Source organism: Chrysochloris asiatica, unplaced genomic scaffold (genome assembly GCF_000296735.1).
Source record: "Chrysochloris asiatica unplaced genomic scaffold, ChrAsi1.0 scaffold00104, whole genome shotgun sequence".
In the NCBI taxonomy this organism is placed as follows: Eukaryota; Metazoa; Chordata; class Mammalia; order Afrosoricida; family Chrysochloridae; genus Chrysochloris; species Chrysochloris asiatica.
This window is the reverse complement of record NW_006408622.1, coordinates 6659314-6680097: the sequence shown is the minus strand read 5'-3', so window position 1 is coordinate 6680097 and position 20784 is coordinate 6659314. Positions and strand designations below refer to the sequence as shown.

At 47.9% G+C, this 20784-nt stretch overlaps 1 protein-coding gene across 1 annotated transcript in view; it reads left to right on the top strand.

The window, feature by feature from the left end:
• ANKRD27 (ankyrin repeat domain 27 (VPS9 domain)) overlaps positions 1-20784 on the top strand; it is a 53599-nt gene that overhangs the window by 16598 nt on the left and 16217 nt on the right. Inside the window, 11 exon segments of the mRNA XM_006867385.1 lie at positions 563-695; positions 4747-4839; positions 6265-6392; positions 7064-7146; positions 8050-8165; positions 8741-8833; positions 10581-10778; positions 12066-12125; positions 12325-12447; positions 13671-13715; positions 15847-15975. Of these exon segments, the coding sequence (XP_006867447.1) occupies positions 563-695; positions 4747-4839; positions 6265-6392; positions 7064-7146; positions 8050-8165; positions 8741-8833; positions 10581-10778; positions 12066-12125; positions 12325-12447; positions 13671-13715; positions 15847-15975 (1201 nt within the window).

Below are 20784 nucleotides of genomic sequence, written 5' to 3'. Positions count from 1 at the left end.
GGAGATGCTAACCTCTCACCATTGTGAGGAGATGCTAACCTCTCACCATTGTGAGGAGATGCTAACCTCTCACCATTGTGAGCTTCATTCCTTTCCAGGCTCTGCCTTAAGAAACTCCTGCCTCCCCACCCCCACTCTGATTCTGCATTGTGATTATAGCATGGTTTTTGCAGAAGTATCTACTGTGTTCATTATTAAGTGCTGTAAGGAGCTCTGGTAGCATAGTGGTTACGAGTCAGGCTGCCAACCTCAAGGTCAGCAGTTCGAAACTACTAGTGGTTCCGCGGGAGAAAGATAGGCATTCTGCTCTGGTAAAGATTTACAGCCTTGGAAATTCTGTGCAGGGTCACTGAGTTGGAACCGACTCCATGGTACTTAAAAACAACAATTAAGTTCTGTGGAGTCGGTTCTGAGTCATAGCAACCCATATAAGGTTTTCAAGGAGCAGCTGGTGGGTTTGAACCGCTGACTTGGAAGTTAGTAGTAGTCCAGTGCTGACTCTACACCAGGACTCTGTTTATTGGGTTTACAACGACTAAATGTTTTCCCTTTCTTTTGTTAGGATGGCAAATCTGAGCTATATAAAAAACTTCAGATTCAGCAGTTCGGCAAAAGATGAGTTGGGATACTGCCTGACCTCAATTGAGGCTGCAATAGAATATATTCGGCAAGGAAGCCTCTCAGTTAAACCGCAGGTGAGATCTCGCTCCCGCTCTGCCTTTCTTGGTGGATGCTCTGGCAGATGTGATAAGAGTTCTGGAGGCCGGGGAGGTGTATGTGGTTGTCAGGAAAGAGGCCTCAGTTGTTTTCGGGGCTGTGACTTTTGACAGCCCTCAGCAAACTGAACCCAGTTATTGTAAAAGATTGTGGCTTGCCATTGGGATCCACAGTGTCTCTATGGGTGGAAATTGGTTTCTTAGAAAAGAAAGCCCAAAATGGTGAATTTGGATTTCTTCATCATGATCTGTAAGAAATGACAGACTATTGGTGGTTACATAGTTAGGATTCTGTGGTGTTTTCCTGGTTAGTTTGGTAAGCTTTAGCTAGGAAAGAGGTGATTTTGTTTCTGTAACACGCATAGCTGTGTGCTCAATCAGACTCATCACCATCTCTACAGGTGGGAGTCGGCTCTCTCCTGTGAATGTCTTCTGCCTGAGGTTCCATGACTATTGGTGTTCTCAGGTTTGGAGAGGTGCTGATAGCTCTGGTAGTGTAGTGGTTACGAATCGGGCTGCGAACCGCAAGGTCCGCAGTTCGAAACTACCAGCTGCTCCGTGGGAGAAAGATGAGGCTTTCTGCTCCCGTAAAGATTTACAGCCTCGGAAACCCTGTACAGGGTCATTATGGGTCGGCACTTAACAACAACAACTTGCAGGTTTTCCGAGTGTGTAGTTGGGGGCGGGGTTGTACCCTACCCTGTGGTTCCTTTCCACACCTCTGCCCCATTGGTCTGAGAAGCCACTCTCCTTCTGGCTCTGCCACCCAGTAGGGGAATCTGGTGTGCTTCTCCCTGATGGGCCAGGGTTATATCCTTTTGCCACTCGGAGGTCTCCCCCTCTTGAAGGGGCCATTCTGTCTTCATGCTTCCTGGGCACTTAGGCAGGAAGATTTTTGGCCGGATTGCCAGGAGAAAAAAGGCTTACCGGAAGTACCAGTGAGCGGTTTCACTTACATTTACTTCAGAGAATATTGCATTTGGGGGTGTGGGCCCCTTTTGTGTGGTTATTTGTTTACATCCAGTACTGCTCTTTGACCTTGGGCAAGTCTGATCTCAAAGCCTCTGTTATTTGTCTTGTCTACACCAGGGATAATCCTGGCTGTTTCACCTTTGTTTGGTGGTCGTCAGTGGCAAATGTGATATTTGAAAGTCCCATTTTATTTTGAAGCATGCAGTGGCACTGGTGCCCCTAACTCCCTCTTCTATTGTCCCTGCATCTAGAACGACTCTTGTTCCTTGGATGGGCAAGGAATCTTGTCTGGGAGTGGTGGGTTTTGCTAGACTTTGCGACACAGTGTGCATATCCTTAGGGCTTTCTGGGAAGCCAGACCTTTTTTGGCTTGGCCTGCTGTTGACAGAGCACGTTTTGTGGCTTCTTGGTCGTCTGCGATACCAGCAGTGTGGTTCCTTTTGTCATATTGCCTCGGCCTTCACTTCTTGACTGCTTTCTCTAAGTTTTTATTGTGAATGAATGATAGTTTACGTGGGAGAACGTCAGTCTTACACGCCTCGTTTCATTGCAATGATTACAGTCTCCTCTGTGCATCATCATTCAACAGTATTTGCTTCTCTTCCCTCTTTTTTGTGGGGTTGACTGCTTTCTTTTAAGGAATGAAGTTCTGAATGGTGAATTTATGACTTTGTATCGGTGTCGTTTCCTAGCGAAGGGACCCAAGTGAGATTTCTGAAAAGGATTAAGGACTAACAACTAGGAAAGCAAATTCTTCTCAGGATGGACTCATGAATATGTCACGCTGAAACCCGTGAAAGCCAGAACTCAACAGGAACGGCTTGTTCCCAACTCCCTCAAGTTTCCCATCACTCTGTGTTAGTGGAAAAGATTTGAATTTGAATTTTCCTTCTCTGACAGGATTCCACAAGGTCTGCTACGTAATAATGTAGTTTCACAAAGATGTCATCCCCAACATAAACCACGCTGGAGACTGAACAGTTTCAAAGCAGGCCTACATATGAAGGTTCTAGCTGTCAGAAACAAACATTGCTGGGATTGCTCTTCTGTATGAAATGTTTTGCGGGGGGAGACCTTGAAATAACCTATACCCATTATGGGTTCAGTTTGACATGTTTCTGGCCTTGCTCTCTGTTGTTGTTTGATGCCGCCAAGGTGGTTCTCACTCGCAGAGATACCTTTGTAGATGAGAACAAACAGTGCCCGGTCCTGCGTCCTCCTCAGTCATTGCTGTGTGTGAGCTTTGTTGCTGGAATCACTGTGGCAGCCCGTGTCATCGAGGCTCTCCCTCACTTGACTGGGTTCCTAGTATGTATGGTGAAGCCCTGGGGTGGCGCTGTGGGCTAATGCGCCAGACTGCAAAGCCGTCTGAACCACAAGGTCTGATTCAAGCTCACCAGCTCTGCTCCTGGGAAACCCTATACAGGGTCGCGATGGGTCAGAACCGACTCGACGGCACTTCACAACAACAATAAAAAATATATGGTAACGTAGTGGTTACAAATTGGGCTGCGAACCTCAAGGTCAACAGTTCGAAACTTCCAGCTGTTCCACGGGAGAAAGATGAGGCGTTCTGCTCCCGTAAAGATGTACAGCTTTGGAAGCCCTATACAGGGTCACTATGAGTCAGAACTGACTCCACAGCACATAACCACCAATACATAGTATTTGGTCCTTTCCAAGTTGACTTCAGCTGATAACGCTGTCACTGGTGAGAGCTTGTGCTTCATCGATGTTCAAGTCCTAGAAGACCTGCCTCTCTCCATCACTGCCCCTTGTGGTGGTTTTAAGTGCCGTTGAGTCGGTTCTGACCCATAGCAACCCTGTATTAGGGTTTCTGAGGAGCAGCTGGTGAGCTTGAAACGCCGATTGCGGTTCAGACTGACTTTGCAGTACTGTGCGTTAACCCATGGTGCTAATTCCTTTTTGTCAGGAATTCCCCATTGTGTTAATGGACTTTGGGCCTGTGGCTACCATGTTGTGAGCTGTCTTAGTAAGTATGCTAAACAGGTGGGCTGCTAGGGTCCAGAGCCAGCCCAGCCCATGAGATGCTTTTCCTAATGGTGGTGGTGTTCATTGCTGTTGAGTTGAATCCAACTCCTAGCAACTCTGTATAGAGTTTCTCAGGAGCTGCTGGTGGCATTGAACCACTGACCTTTTGGTTACCAGTCTAATGCTAATCTTACAGAGCCACACTAGGACTCCTTTGGTAGCCTAGATAAAGGGACAGGTGATAGGACTATGCAGGCAGGGTGGATGATTGAAGGGAGAGGAGACCAGGATGTTCTGGAAGATGAAGCCCAGGTTCCCATCGGGTATGATGCTGTGTGCATGTTACATTCCACACTGAGAGGAGACCCACTCCACACATGCACACACACAGCAGCTGGTGTGATGCCACTCTTGGAGACAGCCACCAGGAAATAGGTTCTAGAACAGGGGTGGGAACGTTTTTCCTGTCAAAATTTAGAACATTATTTGCAAGCCATACAAGATCATTAACTTAAAAATTAGCTTGCTATATATTTGGTCCAACATTTAATGAACTCACCCTAATGTGATGGCTAGTGTCCTGGTGTGGCACTGTAGGATTAGCACTTGACAGCAAGGTCGGTTTGAACCACAAGGTCGGCGGTTCAAACTCACCAGCCACTCCTTGGAAACCCTAGACAGGGTCGCTATGAGTCAGAACTGACTCGATAGCACTTAACAACAGCAAATGGGATGGTTGGAACTACAGTTGCTTTGGCAGGGCCAGGCCAAATGATTTTGCAGGCCTTATATGGGCCGTGGGCTGGATGTTCCCTACTCGCGGCTCCCCGCCCCCCAGAGTTAACACTCCCTGAAGGACTGCCAGGAAGCCTTCTCCCAGCCTGGGGAGGGTCTGCTCATCGTCTCAGTGAGTGGAGCCAGACGTGCACGTGTGTGTACGTGTGTACGTACACTGCTGAGCCTGTTGTGTGGGAAATGGCAAGGAGGATTCTTGGGTGTCTCTTTCGGATGAACGGTCCTGTTGTCTTGTGTACACAAAAGCTGGATTGTTTGGTTTTCCCTGCAGGAGTCTGAGGGTTTTGGTGACAGAATTTTCCTTAAGCAAAGAATGAACTTGCTGTCTCAGATGACTTCAACTCCCATCGACTGCTTGTTTAAGGTAAAGACACCAGAAAGCTGTGTGGCTCAGGCGCGTGAGGCACACACTCCATTTGGCATCATTTTCAGATCTACTGAAGATCATTTTGTGCACAGGGAGAGTGGTAGGAATGCTGAGGTTTTTAAGTTGGAGCCAGCAAAGCCCTCACCGTGTGCCATGCTGGAGCTGTGCTGGGCAGCACAGTGATGAGCCGATGAAGCCATCCATGCCCATGCAGAATGGAGGCCTCTGTGACTCGAAGAACCCTCAATCCAGGCATAGGCATGTGGTTTGTTCGATACAGTGGAGCAGTGTCCCCAGGGAGCCTACTGATGCTTCCGGGCTCCTCAGATCCAGAGAGGTTCCTGAGGGGGAGCATCCAGGATGGACAGGGTGAGCAGGAAGAGCCCTGGGGAGCTGCAGGGCCGTCTGTGGGTGAGCTCTCCTGTTGATGATACCTCGTCTCCTCTTTGCCTCCAGACAGAGGCTCTGTTAGAATACAAGATGAAGAGGGCCTCCAGACAGAGGCTGTGTTAGAATACAAGATGAAGAGGGCCGGCAGAGACCAGAATCCACTCCCAGGGGCAGAGATGGAGTGCCCTCCACTCCTATGGTTATTTTTATCCCATTATCATTTTTTTAATTCTGGAAAATTTCTAATGTTTACATTAAATAAATAAAGCCCAAACCCACTGCCATCAAGCCCATTTCACCTCATAGTACTCCTATGATGATGTTGTTGTTAAGTGCATTCAACTTGCTTCCAATTCATAGCCACCTTCTATGCGGTTTCCAAGGAGTGGCTGGTGGGTTTGAAGTAGGTTTGCACCACCAGCCTTTTGGTTAGCAGTCCAGTGCTTATCCTACAGCATTATACCAGGACTTCATAGTGCCCCTATAATAGGGATGGGGACCATCCAACCTGTGGGCCATATAAGACCCTTGAAATCATCTGGTCTGGCCCTGCCAAGGCAACTGCCAATCCAGCCATCACATTAATTTAAGAGTGAGTTAGTTAACAGTTTGAGCCAATATAGCAGGCTAATTTTTAAGTTGATAATTCTGTGTGGCCCGTGACTGATGTTGCTAATTTTGGCAGGACAAAGGTTCCCCACCTGTGCCCTATATAGTACAGAGTAGAACTGCTCTTTCGTGTTTCTGAGACTCCTCTCTCTCTCCCACGTCCCTGAACAAACGAGTATTATGAAGGGAAGGCACCCCAGTAGCCTTCACTCAGCTTCATTCATTACCAACGTGCAGCCGGTCCTGTTTCCACTCTACCCCTACCCTCGCTCCGTACCGCCTAGACTATTTGGAAGCACATACTAGAGGGCAGGTCTTGTGGTTGATGTGTGTTGGATATGTGCTTCTTAGAACTCTCGGCAAATTCACATCTGAGAAACGATACCTCCTTAGTAACTGTTGGCGTTTCTGACGCTGTTGTAGCACATTGCATCGGGGAACCAGAAAGAAGTTGAGAGGCTTCTGAGCCAGGACGATCACGATCGAGACGCCATGAAGAACATGTGTCACCCTCTGTGCTTCTGTGACGATTGTGAGAAACTCCTCTCTGGGTACGTGGCCCCTGGGGAGAGGCTCAGGACCAAGGCGCTGGTGCCCGGCGGGTGGGGGTGGGGGTGGGGACTAGGGCTGAACTTTCCCATTGGTGTTCACCATGCGATTGTGTGTGTGTGGTGGTGGGGGGAGTATTCTCCCCGCACTTCAGCTTCCCTGTCTGCCAAGTGAAGACAGATTTCCGGCTGTGTGTCAAAAGACACATTGTTCTATCTCCCCTCCATGCCTCTTTGGAGAATCAGATGGAGTAAAGGTTGGATAAACACTTGTGCACCCCTGGGAGGCAGGTCTGGGGTCTGCTCAGCTTCTCTTCAGGAGGAAATGTACGCTTTGGAAGGGTGCTGAGAAAATTAGACTTCAGTGTGAGAGGAATGTTAAGCGTTCCCATGTAACCTTTCTGGTTTCCTGTGTTCCTGGTTAGATGGCTTTGCTTGTGTGTAGAGGTCAAAGGGCAGGGCTGGGTGAGGAGCACTGGAGTGGGTCACCTCAGGTTCCTCCACGGTGAGAAGACAAGCTGGGACTCTGATGACCCTGGGTCACTGTAGAAGAGACACACTTTGGGTTCTCTCCTGTGATCTTTTAGTCCCAGGGCCTGGCTTGTCCTGTCTGGAAGGAAAGGCTTCCCTGCGCCATTCCCACACCATCTGTGTCTGCATCTTCTCTGTTTTAGGAGGCTGAACGATCCTTCAGTTGTTACTCCATTCTCCAGAGACGACAGGGGTCACACTCCACTCCATGTGGCTGCCCTCTGTGGTATGTCCTCTTGTTGAGGTGGATGGGTGGTACCAAGGGTGGCCCAACAGAGGTCTGGCCGACCTGGGGCGGTGGCAGCTGAGATGGGCCCACTGCCAAAGGGCTTCACTGGCAGGAGTGTCTACAAGCCTCATGATCAGCGCACCCTCCTTGACTCTGACCTAGTAGATGGTCTCACACTGACCCCTGTTGGCTTAGGTGAGCCAGATAGGGTGGGCTGGGGGCTGAGCAATGAAAACGGTCTCAGATTGATCCGCTTGGGGTTCATGTAAATCCTGCTTTTTAAATATATTTTTCTGTGTTTTCAGTGAAGGTTTGCACAACAGTATAGGTTTCCATTAACCATTTCTGCACAAAATGTTCAGTAACAGTGAATCCGTATTTCACCACATGTGGACGTTCCCATGATTTCGTTCTGTATGTTTCATGTCTGTTGTCTTTGAAAGTGCACATTCAAGGTAGAAAATGGAGACTTTCCCTCAGGTCACCTGCCATCTTCCTAGTCCTCAGAGATCATTCTGATCTATGATTGTTCAGAGTGTCAGCATACTTGTGCTTATGTGTGTATAAAACATATGTAGAGATTGTGTTGTTCCCCCTGGCAATATAGAAAATGTCTGCTTCTCAATAAGGGTTTTTTAATGACTTCAATACTCCTTCCCGTGGTTTTTCAAGCCATGGAATCTTCTGTGGATGTCTCAGGTGATGTGGCCTTGAGCTGGGTCTCTCCTCCAGGGACCACCCTAAAGTAGTCTGTGCCTGTGGAGTTGACGTGACATTGGCTGTGACGTTCTTCTCAAACATAACAGTAGCCTGGTATGTGCCTGCCCTGCAGTAAGCGGGCGGGTGGAGTAATGTTGTGGTCATCGGTTGCTGCTTCTCCTCCCTGCTTCTGTTCTGTAGGGCAGGCATCTCTCATTGACCTCCTGGTTTCCAGAGGTGCCCTGGTGAATGCCATGGACTACCACGGCTCAACTCCGCTGCACCTGGCGTGTCAGAAGGGCTGTCAGAGCGTGACGGTGAGCAGCAGGATGTGATGTGCGAGCCGCGCAGATGACGTGCCTCCTCCTTTGGATTTTGGGGTTTTGCTGGTTGTCCAGTACTTTGCCTCCCTTTCTGCACACTGGCTGTGCTGCCGCCATGCTACCTACTGGGAGTGGGAGGCACCCCTTGGGGGTTTGCTGGAAGCTTCTCCATTATTGTGGCGGGAAAGGAAGGGTAGCTAAAATAGTTTTCATTAGCCTCTAAATGCTTTCTAAGGAAAGAGGGTGGTAGTGGTTATGTGCTGTGGAGTTGGTTCTGACTCGCAGTGACCCTAAACAGGCTTTCCAAGGGTGTAAATCTTTATGGGAGCAGAAAGCCTTATTTGTCTCCCACGGAGTTTCGAACTGCTGACCTTGAGGTTAGCAGCCTGATTTATAACCACTACGCTACCAGAGCTCCTTTGTAGGGAAGGATGGGAGGGACCTATTTCAGTATTAATGGAGGATTTCAAGTGGGGAACAAATGACCTTGCCTTTCTGAGACTGGAGAAGGCTGGGCCTGCGCTGTGGGTTTGCTGGTGTTCACCCCATGCTTTCTCTCTTCCCCCAAGCTGCTGCTGCTGCATTACAAAGCCAGCCCGGAAGTGCAGGACAACAATGGCAGCACGCCCCTCCACCTGGCCTGCACGTATGGCCACGAAGACGTAAGTGGGCCGCACTGTCCTGACAGCAGCTGTGCTTACCCTTTGTCTCTCCTGGAGACATGATTTGTCATTGGCTCATTGTAGTATTGGGGATTCATAATTACTGGGACATGTGGTGTATCGTGTTTTTGTTTGCTGTTTTGCAGAAATCCCAAACTCAAGTAACTGCCCATTGTCCTCTCCTAAAATGGACTCATTGTCATGCATCCCTGCCCCCATCTGGTTCTCCTCTTTGCACATGGGCATTTTTTACCTTTTCTATTGAGAGCGGTTACATCAGGGTCCTTATCATTTCTCATGTCACCATATACCTGGCTGGCTGTGCTGCCTTTTCCCTGCCATTTGGTCCCTCCTATTACAGGGTCGCTATGGGTCGGAACCGACTCGACGGCACATAACAACAACATCTCTTTATAGTGACGCACAGACAGACTGAGGCATGTGTTGGCTTAAGTGGGGCTAGGAGGTTGATGCACAGAAATGGGCTCAGATCCTGCACGTTTTTATACTCCTTGCTGACTTCACCTGTCATGGAAACCCTCTGGTCAGTAAATAGAGACCTAGTCCTCTTGTCTGGATTTTGTAGAGGCCCAGGACTACCCTCAGGTTCACTGACTCCTACCCTCAGGTTCACTGACTCCTACCCTCAGGTTCACTGACTCGCTAGGTTGTAGTGTAGAGTTGGCCTCTTGACTAAGACATATCACAGCAGATGGTTATAAAGCGAGAGCCACAAAGGTACACAGGGTGAAACAAGGAGAAGACCAGACGCAAGTTTCCCATGAGTCCTTCCCTCCAGCAACATCTAATTCTCCCGAAATCAGGTGTAAGAGCCCGTGAGAAGTGTTATCTACCAGAGATGCCTGTTAGGGACTCAGTGTTCAAGGTTTTTATTGGCCATGTAGGAACCCTCTGCATAAAGTGTCTCAAAATTCCAAGACTCTCAGAAGGAAAGCAGATGTTCACCGTAAATTACATTGTTGTACAAACAGCTCAGGGACCCTTCTCCAGGGAGCTCTCGGAATCCAGGGTCCCTAGGGCCAGCCTTTGCTGTTATGGTAACTCTCTTCTGCAGATATGTTACTGGTTGGGAGTTGAGCACTGAACAACAATATTCATTGTTGTTGTTAGGTGCCATCGAGTTGGTACCAACCCATAGCAACCTTATGCACAGCAGAACGAAACACTGCCCGATCCTGGGCCAACCTCACTATTGTTGCCACGCTTGAGTCGATCAATGCTGCCACTTGGCCAATCCATCTCGTTGGGGGTCTTCCTCTTTTTCTCTGACCCTCCACCAATATTCATTACCTATCCTTAAACAAATCGGGCTGTGAACCGCAAGGTCAGCAGTTCGAAACTACCAGCTGTTCCGTGGGAGAAAGATGAGGCTTTTTGCTCCCGTAAAGATTTACACCCTCGGAAACCCTGTACAGGGTCGCTATGGGTCGGACCCGACTCGATGGCACTTAACAACAACAACATCCTTAAACGGGGTACATATAGAAGTTAGAAAAACTAACTTACCATCACTTAAGCCATTGATACAGGTAACTGAGGGCCGCTCAGTGGCAGTTAGACTTTTGCTCTACTCCCTGGAATCTACCCGAGGTCTCACTCTGAGCCTGCACATTTGCACGATGGGCGGAGCCATGATTGAAATGGGGCCTGGGTGGAGGCTGCAGGGAGCAGACACTGCAAGGCTCAGCCTGCTCGTGAATGGTGGCGTTTTCCACTCTCTTTGCAGTGTGTGAAGGCTTTGGTCTACTACGATGTGCAAGCGTGTCGGCTCGATATTGGTAACGAGAAAGGAGACACTCCTCTACACATAGCTGCGCGTTGGGGTTACCAGGGCATCATAGAGACGCTGTTACAAAATGGAGCATCCACAGAGATCCAGAACAGACTCAAAGAAACGCCACTGAAGTGTGCATTAAACTCAAAGGTAGCATCGCTGGGCAGCAGATGAGTTGAAAAACAGAATAATCCATGTCCACAGGTTAGGTCTTTGCCCTGCTGGACGAATAATGCATTCGTGCCCGAGTACAAGACGGGGCCTGGACTCGGAACCTAGCTGATCATGGGTTTTACTCATTTCTGTGAGTTTTCCGTTTTACCAGCAGTTTTTCTCATTGTTCCAGGAGCTGCTCCCAGTAGAGTTGGCCCTAGCTTCTGAGTGCTATTGATTTCTCAGCCAGTGGAGTGGGTGAAAACGGGACAAGGCCTGTGAACTAGGAAAGCAGGCTTGGGGAAGGATAGCAGCCAGGGCTGAGACTTTGTTGTCCCATGGCTTCATCCCGGCTCCTAGAAGAAGCCTTTTCTAATGTGACCAATTTTAAATATCCTTGACTATAGTTGCTCTCACAAGTGAGAGAAGGAATTCACCCTCTCCTGGTAGTAAGTCCTGGAAACGTGTAGTTTCTGGCAACGCTTCTGAGAGAGTACTAAGGGTTGATTCTAGAGGGTGTGGAGTGGGGTAGCTTATTAAGACCAGGTGTCCCACGTAGAAGAGATTCCACTTGGGGAAGCATGCTGGAAGACCAGTCAGTGGTGAGGGGGTGACGGTGGAGCAAGAGCCACTGTGTGAAGCAGAGGCCATGAGATCAAGACCTCCAGTGCATGAGTGGTGTGGCATGTAATTCCATTCTAACGCCGCTCTCCAATCATTTCCTGTGGAACAGCCTTCTTTTCTGTTTTACCTGCTCTCTTTACAAGGGCCCCCGCTCTCTTGCAGGGAATGTTTTCTTGGAGAGGCACCGTTTGTAAAGGTCTAGATCCCTGCTCCTGACTCCAGCAGTAGCTCTTAGGTGCCTGCACTGAAGGGGTGCTGCCCCAGGTCAGAGAGGAGGGCTGCTTCCCGAGGAGCTCAGGGGAAGCGAGGAAGCTGCTTTCTTAGCTCTGCACTGTTTCAGTGGGTGTCAGTGGAAAGTTCACACTGTATGTTTGTGGACAAAAGGCCTGGGGGCTGGACAAGGTAGTCTTTGAGGCCCTTTCTGTGCCCCGGCTTCTGGAATCCTCTGAGGCCTTTCCGAGGGAGCTCTAGCTCCCCCTGCTGGAACATGGTGAGGTGGGAGGAAGCCCACCTTGGTTTGGCCTCCTGAGATCTGGGCTGTGGTTTCTGCTCTGTGGCAGGGTGTGGGAAACGGGCAGGTAGTAGGGACACTGTGGGCGATGGTACGTTGTTACTGCTCGTTCACGCCGTAGTTTTCATATCCTTTTTCTCTTCTCCCAGATTCTGTCTATTATGGAAACCAGTCATCGGACCTTTGAAAAGAGGCCAAAGTCTTCTGAGGTAACCGAATGGAGCTTTCTATGCTAGTCAATTATACAAGGGGCTTCAAACAATTTGTAGAACATGGAATTAAAAGATAATGGGATTTTTTTACCACAAGTTTTTTTGGGAGCCCCTTGTATTTGAGGCTGGGGCCTCCTCTCTGGCCCTTTGTGTCTGCATGCCCATGTCTTTTCTGGTCTGGACACTGTCACTACAGGTGTCTGCTCCTCAGTCCCCTCAGCGCTCTGTGGATTCCATCAGCCAGAGGTCCTCCTCCTCCAGCTTCTCCTCTGTGTCGGTGAGCTCCAAGCAAGAGGAGACCAAGAGGGACTACAGAGAGGTGAGGCTTCCTGACCAGAGGACTCGGTCTCAGCGGCCCTGGTGACATGGTGGCCAGTTAAAGAGCCGGAGAGTCGCTGCCCATTCAGTCTGCTCGCCAGCCATCCCTGAAGGACACATCTCAGCTGTGGCGGGCGCGTCTGCGCAGTTCTCACTCTGTGGCTCACTGCCGTGCTCCCACGGTCTGCCCCTCAGTGGCTCTTTGCTTTACGTGTAGTGTGTGTGTGTGTGTGTGTATGTGTGTGTGTGTGAGAGAGAGAGAGAGAGAGAGGGAGAAAACAGAATACAAACAAACATACAAGTCAAGTTACCTGTAGGGCCACTGACCTATTTACAAAGTTAGAAATTCTCTGCCTTCCGTGTTCCACCCTTGTAAGTACCTCCTTTGAACAGCTTGAAGTGTATAGTTCCCGACTTCTTGCAACTTAGGTAGACATTTTCAAGAGCACATCTCACAAAGCTGCATTTTGTAAAAGCTGACTGATGATTTTTGCTTTGTTCTGTTTGGACTTCACCTGGTGTGTTCGATGTCAACCACATAGATCTGCCTCATTCTTTAATAGAGGAGTAGACATTATACGAATGGACCATGGCTTGTTCCCCCCCACTCCGCTGAGGTTGGGCAGCGCCCTTCTACCCATAGCCCCCAAGCTGTGGCTGGCTCTGGGAAGAGCTGACCAGCTGAGCTCAAGGCAAAACCACAGCAAACAGCCAGGAGACCACACTTCAAAACCTAACAACGCTTCAAAGCCTAACAGAAGACTTACAGTCTAAAGGAGGAGGTGTCACTTTTGTGGCTAATGGAGACAGAAAGCTAGGTGCATGTAGTTGTAAATCGAAGCAGGTGGCTGACCTCCCTGCAGGCTCCTGTGACCACCGTCTTAGCTTGCATACACATAGCAGTGTTTAGCTACCTTAGATGGAACATGTTCCACGCACACTAGCAGATTTTCAGGCTGCCCTGTCTGAGCGGTATGAGGGATATGTGTGTGGATTACAAAATGAGACACTAAAATGCCACAAAGCAAGGGACAAAGGAGAGTTACTGCGCCATAGGACAAGCCCTGGGCTACAAACCACACAGTTCAACCTACCAGCCACTCCCCGGGAACCGTCTACAGGGTCACTTTTGAGTCAGAATTGACTTGACAGCACGTAATAACAACAGTGATTGTTCTGTTGTTAAAAATCACTTTTCTAACACCTTGTTTTCCTTTTCTTAAGGTAGAAAAGCTTCTAAGAGCTGTCGCTGATGGCGATCTAGAAATGGTGAGTTTTTATAAGACATTTTCAAAGCTCGCTCTCTCTCCGGTACAAGAGCCATATGCAGTTCTTGTTACTTGTCGCTGATGGGGTTCAGAGTTGGGTGGATTATCTGTCGTTTCCGAGAAGAGGCGGTCTGTGGGAGGGGACATTTGTCAATGCCAACGTTACATTTTCTTCTCAGGTAATGAGGCAGATGGACTGAAAAGCACACAGTAACCCTGGTCTCTGCCCCTTAGACATGCGAATTTCAGGAGGATGGTGAGAGGTGGCTAGAGTGAGGCTCTGAGCCCAGGCTCAGTAGCTGGGGGGCAAGGTGCACAGCCGTGTGTGTGTGTGTGTGTGTGTGTGTGTGTAGGACAGGGTTGGGTGTAGCGTGGTTGAGGGGGGCCCAGAGCCAGGAGCAGCAGGGCTGTAACTCAGAGGTGGTGAGCCTGAGGGCTGAGGCAGGACCCTGGCCGGGCTCCTGGAGAGGCATTAGGGTCTGAGGTGAGTATCGGGTATGGTGCTCGCTGTGAGGGGAGCTGATGATGAGGCTACTGGACAGCAGAGACCGACTTGCCTTCAGCCTCTGGACAGAATTGTGTTCTGTCTTCTACTTTGAAGGAAGGAGAGTTGATGGCTCACCGTATTTGTTGTTAGTTGCCTTCAGGTTGAATTCTCACTCATGGTCCCTATGCAAGAATATAGCGTACAACTGCTCTGTAGGGTTTTCCAGAAAGCGGATCACCTTTCAGAAGCAGATGGCCAGTCTCTCCTTCTTAGGTGCTTCTGGATGCGTTTGAACCACCAACCTCTCAGTGCTTAGTCCTTGGTACCATCCAGGGACTCTGACCCAGTGAGAAGCTCTGAATCAGTCTCATGATAAGAGAGCCTTAACAAGGGTCCGGGTTTCGTGTATCATGAGTACTTTTCAGCAGTGATGGAGTTTGAGGAGGTGGATGGAAATGACTGGGATGGGATTCCAACGCTGTCTAGGGTAATAGGGTCTGAATGTGGTCTCAGTGCATTAGCCTTTGCCCAGAAGCTGGTGGTGATCTGTGAGAAAGGCACGCAGTGACTCTGTATCTGCCAACGCTCCTTTCACAAGGCCTGGACACCATGGCTGAAGACCATCCCCAGGAGAAAACCAGTGTTCGGGGACAATGAGAAGGAGGGCTGCTGTAGGCAGTGGGAAAGAGATGGTGACTGTCCTTGTTTGTGGCCCATCTGCTCATCTTTCTTCCTGGGGAGTGAGGTGAGGCCACTGGTGAAGGAGGAGAACTATAGAATACCTCTCCGGTGCTCTGGCTCCTACCCACTCATCTACACATGCCATAGGCAGCCCCCCTGCAACCCTGCCCAGTGGCTCCCTGCCTGTGTTCTTAATCCCTTCTTCTCATCTCTTCTCTGTCCCAGCCCATCTGTCAGGGGAGGCTCCGAAGAGAGGCCTTGGGAGTGTTCCCTTTCATGGAATGTCTACTGTTGGATATGAAAGGGCCCAGGAAGACATTTGGGGATCCCGAGAATGTTTTCCCAGAAGCCTTTGTTACTCCTCACAAGCATGGCTGCTTCATCAGTGCCTGGGATCAGACTGTAGAAATGTATTTATATGTTTGGTTTTCCCCAAAACTAGTCTTTGGAACCCATGTTGTATGGTATTAGAAGATCCGTTGGACCTGTTTGGAGGTAGCTAGCATATTGCAGGAAAGAGCAGTGGCATGGAGCTGGGCTTCGGAGTCCTGTTCTGAGGACGTGGGGAAGGGTATGGAGCTGCCTCACTGGTTGTGGAAGGCCTACACTTAGTCAGGAATGTGAGATGAAGGTGCTCGCTGGTGCCCTAGAGCAGGGCTCTAAGGCCAGCACCCGAAACATAGCATTAGTCTGCCTCTTAATAAGGAAGGGAAAAGACTCTCTCACCAGGTGCTGAATCTCTTGATCCACATCTAAAGGATTTAGAAGCAAGGCTTTCAGCTCAGATGAACCCTGGAATCTTCCTGAGGGAACAGATGCCATTTGCAAATGACTTAGTCAGTTGAGGAGAGGCAGGCCCTGATTTCAGAACCGTTTCTGTGTGCGTACCTTTAAGAAAGTGTGACTTGGAAGGGAGCCAAGAATGTGCTTTCAATTCCTGCTTCTCCTTACCACCCAACACCAGGTGCGGTACCTTTTGGAGTGGACAGAAGAGGAACTGGATGAAGTGGAGGATGGGGCTGGTGCCAGTGCTGGCGACCTTGAACTCTGTCACCCCTTGTGCCAATGCCCCAAGTGTGCTCCAGCTCAAAAGGTTTGACTTGGCTTCTGTTGGGAGTGGCCCTTCTTTACGAAAGGTCTCTGCCTCTCGGTCAGATGATGGCTAAGTGTCTGGTAGGAGGGCTTCTCTGCGTATACCAAACCCACTGCCATCGAGTTGAATGATGAGCTCAGGGCAGAGAGAAGCTGATGCCAGAGTGGGGTCTGGCTTGGCCTGCCTGGTTTCTGAGTGTCCACTCCAGCTTGGTGTGGAGCGTCTCTGCTGCTGTCCGAGCCCCTTCGTCATGTTAAGTGCTCTCGAGTCACATGGCAGCCTTCCCTCGCACACGGCTCTCTATGCAACTGGTTTTGATGATTCATTGAAGCGGCCACATAGAACTCAGGCTGCATACCCACTCAGTCGTGGGGTTTGTTAGGGAACTTACCAACGCCGGCTCAGCAGATGCTCAGGGCAGCCTCCTCTCAGCTGTGCATGAAGCTTTAGCTTAAAGGCACTTGGCAGCCAACCGAGCTCCGCCAATTAAGTGCCTGGAGGCACCCCAGTCTGCAAGCAAGCCTCCTACCCAAAAGTCACTACGATTTACTTGCTCCATGGGCTGGGAAGCCCAGGGCTCTGTCTCGTGTTCTAGCTCTTGGTTCTATGGTTGCTGCTCTTCTGCCCCTCCTCTGGCTTTTGTCCCTGTGTTGAGGGGGTCAGTATGCAGGGATCTTAAGGTCCAAGGGACAAGCTATACTCCTGACTCTTTTATCCCTTGATGGTAGTGAGATCCCCCTCTACTTCTGAGATGGCTGGGTAAACCCAAAGCATGGTCAAATCGACGAGTCACGATTGCCCTATTAACAGTCACTCACAACTGAAACTTACAATCCATCAGCATTTCCGTCAATTGGTGGGAGTATGACGAGAAGGGACGTTAAGTAATTCATTGCACCACAGCTGGAACGCGTGAACACACACACTGAGGCCCCTGAGGTGGCTGCATATCTGTTTCTTCCTGCTGTCTCTGCTCATAATTGGTGCGCCTTCTGATGGAAGGCCTCCACTCTCCCTCCAAGTTCAGAGAGGTCCCTTGTACCATTTACCCAGTTTCCCTGATGGTAGCATCTTACAGAAGTATAGTCTACTGATACTGATCTGACATTGATCGACTCTGTTGATCTTATTCACACTTCCCCAGTTTTACTTGTGCTCCTTTGTGTGAGTATGTGTGCTTAGCTCTGTACAACTCTATCACATGTGTAGGTCTATATATCTACCAGCGCATTCAAGATCCAGAGCAGTTTAATCAGCAAAACAACTAAACATCACCCTTGTTGCCCTTTTGAAACCATACCTATCTTATTCCTTCATCTACTTTGCTGCCCTCTTCCCTTGTAGCGAAGTGCCTGCCGTTAAGTCAATTCTGACTCATGTTAAATGCTGGGAAGTCAATTCTGACTCATAGTAACTTTGTACAGCATTTCCAATGAGCAGCTGGTGGATTTGAACCGCTGACCTTGTGGTTTCACAGTCAGTGCTGATCCTAGATCACCATACCAGCAATACGTTCTGACTCATAGCAATCCTGTATAGGGTTTCTGAGGAGCAGCTGGTGTGTTTGAACCACCGACCTTGTGGTTACCTGTCCAGTGCTTATCTTAACAATGCCAAACCAGGACTCGCTTTTCCTTAACCCTTAGCAATCACCGGACTGTTCTCCACTTCTGTGACATTTTAGGATTTCAAAATCGTTGTACAAATGTAACCTTACTTGTAATTTTTAGGATTGGCTTTTTTCACTCAGCATGCTTCCGAGTTACATGTTCGTTCCTTTACTGTTGAGTAGCTATGGTGATTCATTCAGGTACTACACTTCTTGAACTGCTCATCTGTTGAAGGACAAGGATGTTGTTTTGGTTTGGGAATATCACTGATACAGCTGCTGTGAACGTTCATGTACAGGTTTCTTTTGGAGAACGTAAGCTTTCATTTCTCTAGTAGGATAAATGCCCAACAGTGCAATTGCTTGGTCATATGATAGATGTATAGTTAGTTTTACAAGAAACTTGCAAATTTATGATCCTGGAGGACATTGTTGTTGTTAAGTACCATCAAGTTGGTTCCAGCTCATAGCGATCCTATATAGGGTTTCCTAGGAGTTACCTGGTGAGCTTGAATCGCCAACCTCGCAGTTCAAAACAACCTGGTTATCCAGTGCATTAACCCACAGCACCACACCCAGACTCCTGGAGGACATTATGCTGAGTGAAAGTAGTCACAAAAGGACAAATATTGGATGAGACCATTGTTGTAGAAAGAAAAGACTTTCTTGCCAAAACATTCTATGATGGTTACCAGGGGTGGGAGAAATGGAAAAATTATTCACTGGATAGAAGGTAGACATGTTAGCTTGGGTGCCGAGAGGGCAACATACACAACAAGAGGGAAGTTAGCACAGAACAGATGAAGAAGGATAGTGGAAGACAACAGGGAGAGGAGTGGAAGGGTTAAAGTGAATAGAGGTAATAAATACTGTTAGCTGATGGTACATGAAAGAGACTGCAATCATTGTAATGACACAAAATCTGATTTACTGAATGTGGTACTGATCTGTTCTGTAAACATTCAGCTCACAATAAAAACTTAAAAAAAAAAAAAAAAATGAAGTTTCCAAATTCAGAGTGGCTATACTATTTTGGAAGGAGCTCTGGTAGCATTGTGGTTATGAATTGGGCTGCATACCTCAAGGTCAGCAGTTTGAAACTGCCAGGTATTCTGTGGGAGAAAGATGACTTTCTGCACCCATGAAGATTTACAGCCTCGGAAACACTACACAGTCCATTTTGGAGTCCTGGTATGGCCCTGTGGATTAATGTTCTGGGCTGCAAAGTAGGTTTGCTTCTCAAAAACCCTATACAGGGCGGCTTTGGGTCGGAATGGACTTGACGGCACCTAACAACAACAACAGTATACCATTTTTGGAGTCTTGTATGGCACTGTATGTAGGATAAGCAGTAGGCCACAAAGTTGGTTTCAACTGCAACGCTGATGGTTCAAGCCCACCAGTTGCTCTTTGAAAACCCCATAAAGATCTTTGAGTCAGAACCAACTTGACCAGCATTTAACACCGCTGGTTAATGATGCTGATCATCTTTTCATGTGCTGACTTGTCGGTGCTCTTCAGTGAAATGTCTGTTCATTCCTTCTGGACATTTTCTAATTGGATTTATTATTATTTTTCTTTACTATTGAGGAGCTCTGGTAGCATAGTGGTTACAAATCGGGCTGCAAACTTTAAAGTCAGCAATTCGAAACTACCAGCTGTTCCGTGGGAGAAAGATGAGGCTTTCTGCTCCCATAAAGATTTACAGCCTCGGAAACCCTGTTCAGGGTCACTATGGGTTGGAACCGACTCGACGGCACTTAACAACAACAACGTTGAGTTTTAAGAGTTCTTTGTATATTCTAGATGGTGGTTTTTCGAAACTGTCAGTCTGAAGCTTGTCTTTCCTTTGTCTTACGGGTTTTCACGGGGCAAATGTTCTTAATTTTGATGAAGTCTACTTTATCAGGTTTCCCTTTTATGGCTTGTGATTTTGGTGTCCAGTGTAAAAAGTTTTGACTAGCCCTAAACTCCAAAGATTTCTTTCTGCTTGTTAGTAAAAGCTTTATAGTTTTACACTTCAGTTTTAAGGCTGTGGAAAGCACTTACTCTTGAAAAGACCGGACTTCTACATTGATGTGGCACTGTAGGATAATACGCTAGACCACAAGGTTGGTTTGAGCTGCAAGGTCAGTGTGAGCCGTAAGGTCGGTTGCGCTGCAAGTCACTTTGGTTGATGGTCACTTTTGGCCTGTGTATGTCCACCTACTCCAGTACCACTTGTTGAAAAGAAAATCCTTCTTCCATTAAATTACTTCTGCACCTTTGTCAAAAATCTGTTAACTGTTTGTGTAGCTCTATTTCTGGTCCATTGCTCTATATGTCTACACTGATTTAGTATAGTATATGTCATATCTGTATACCAATTACTATTTTACTGTAGATTACCAAGTGTTAATATCAGAACAGTGAACTTCTAGTCTCCTAACTATTCTTGGACCTTTGCCTTTCCATATAAACTTTAGAATAAGCTTGTCTTAAAATCTACTAAAACCATGCTGAGATTTTTGACAGCCACTTCATTTAAACCTATAATTAAGGTTCATGTTCAAACCCACTGGCTGTCCCGCAGAAGAGAGAGATGAGGCTTTCTGCTCCTGGAAAGATCATTAGCTCAGAAACCTTAAGGAATAGTTCTGCTTTGTCCTATGAGTGATAGTGGCTTTGGTTTGGGTTTTATAAATAATTTGGGGAGAATTGATATTTTTTCATTTCTTTGATTGTTTTCCATCAGCACTTTGTAACTTTCAGCATAGTTGTTTCGTTACTATTTTTTTCGAGAGATTGTAAATAATAACTTTAAAATTTTGACTTTCATTGTGAAGTATAAAAATTTGATTTTGTATGTTAATCTTTTAGTCACTGATCTTACTGAACTTATATAATAGTTTGTTTCTTAAATAAATTATATGTTTTTTTTTTACATAATCATGTCATCTGCAGATAAGCACAGTTTTTTGTCTTCCTTCCCCAACTATATGCTTTTCACTTTTTCTTGCCTTATTACAGTGGTTAGAACTTCCCGCACTGTGTTGAACAACATTAGTGAAATCGATGTCCATCCCTTGTTGCTCACCTTTCTGTTTATTGTTGTAAGCTGTTGAGTTGGTTCCATCTCGTATCTTCACAGGAGCAGAAAGCCTCATCTTTCTCCCCAGAAATAACCACCTCAGCTGTGAGTTTTTTGTGGATCCTCTTCA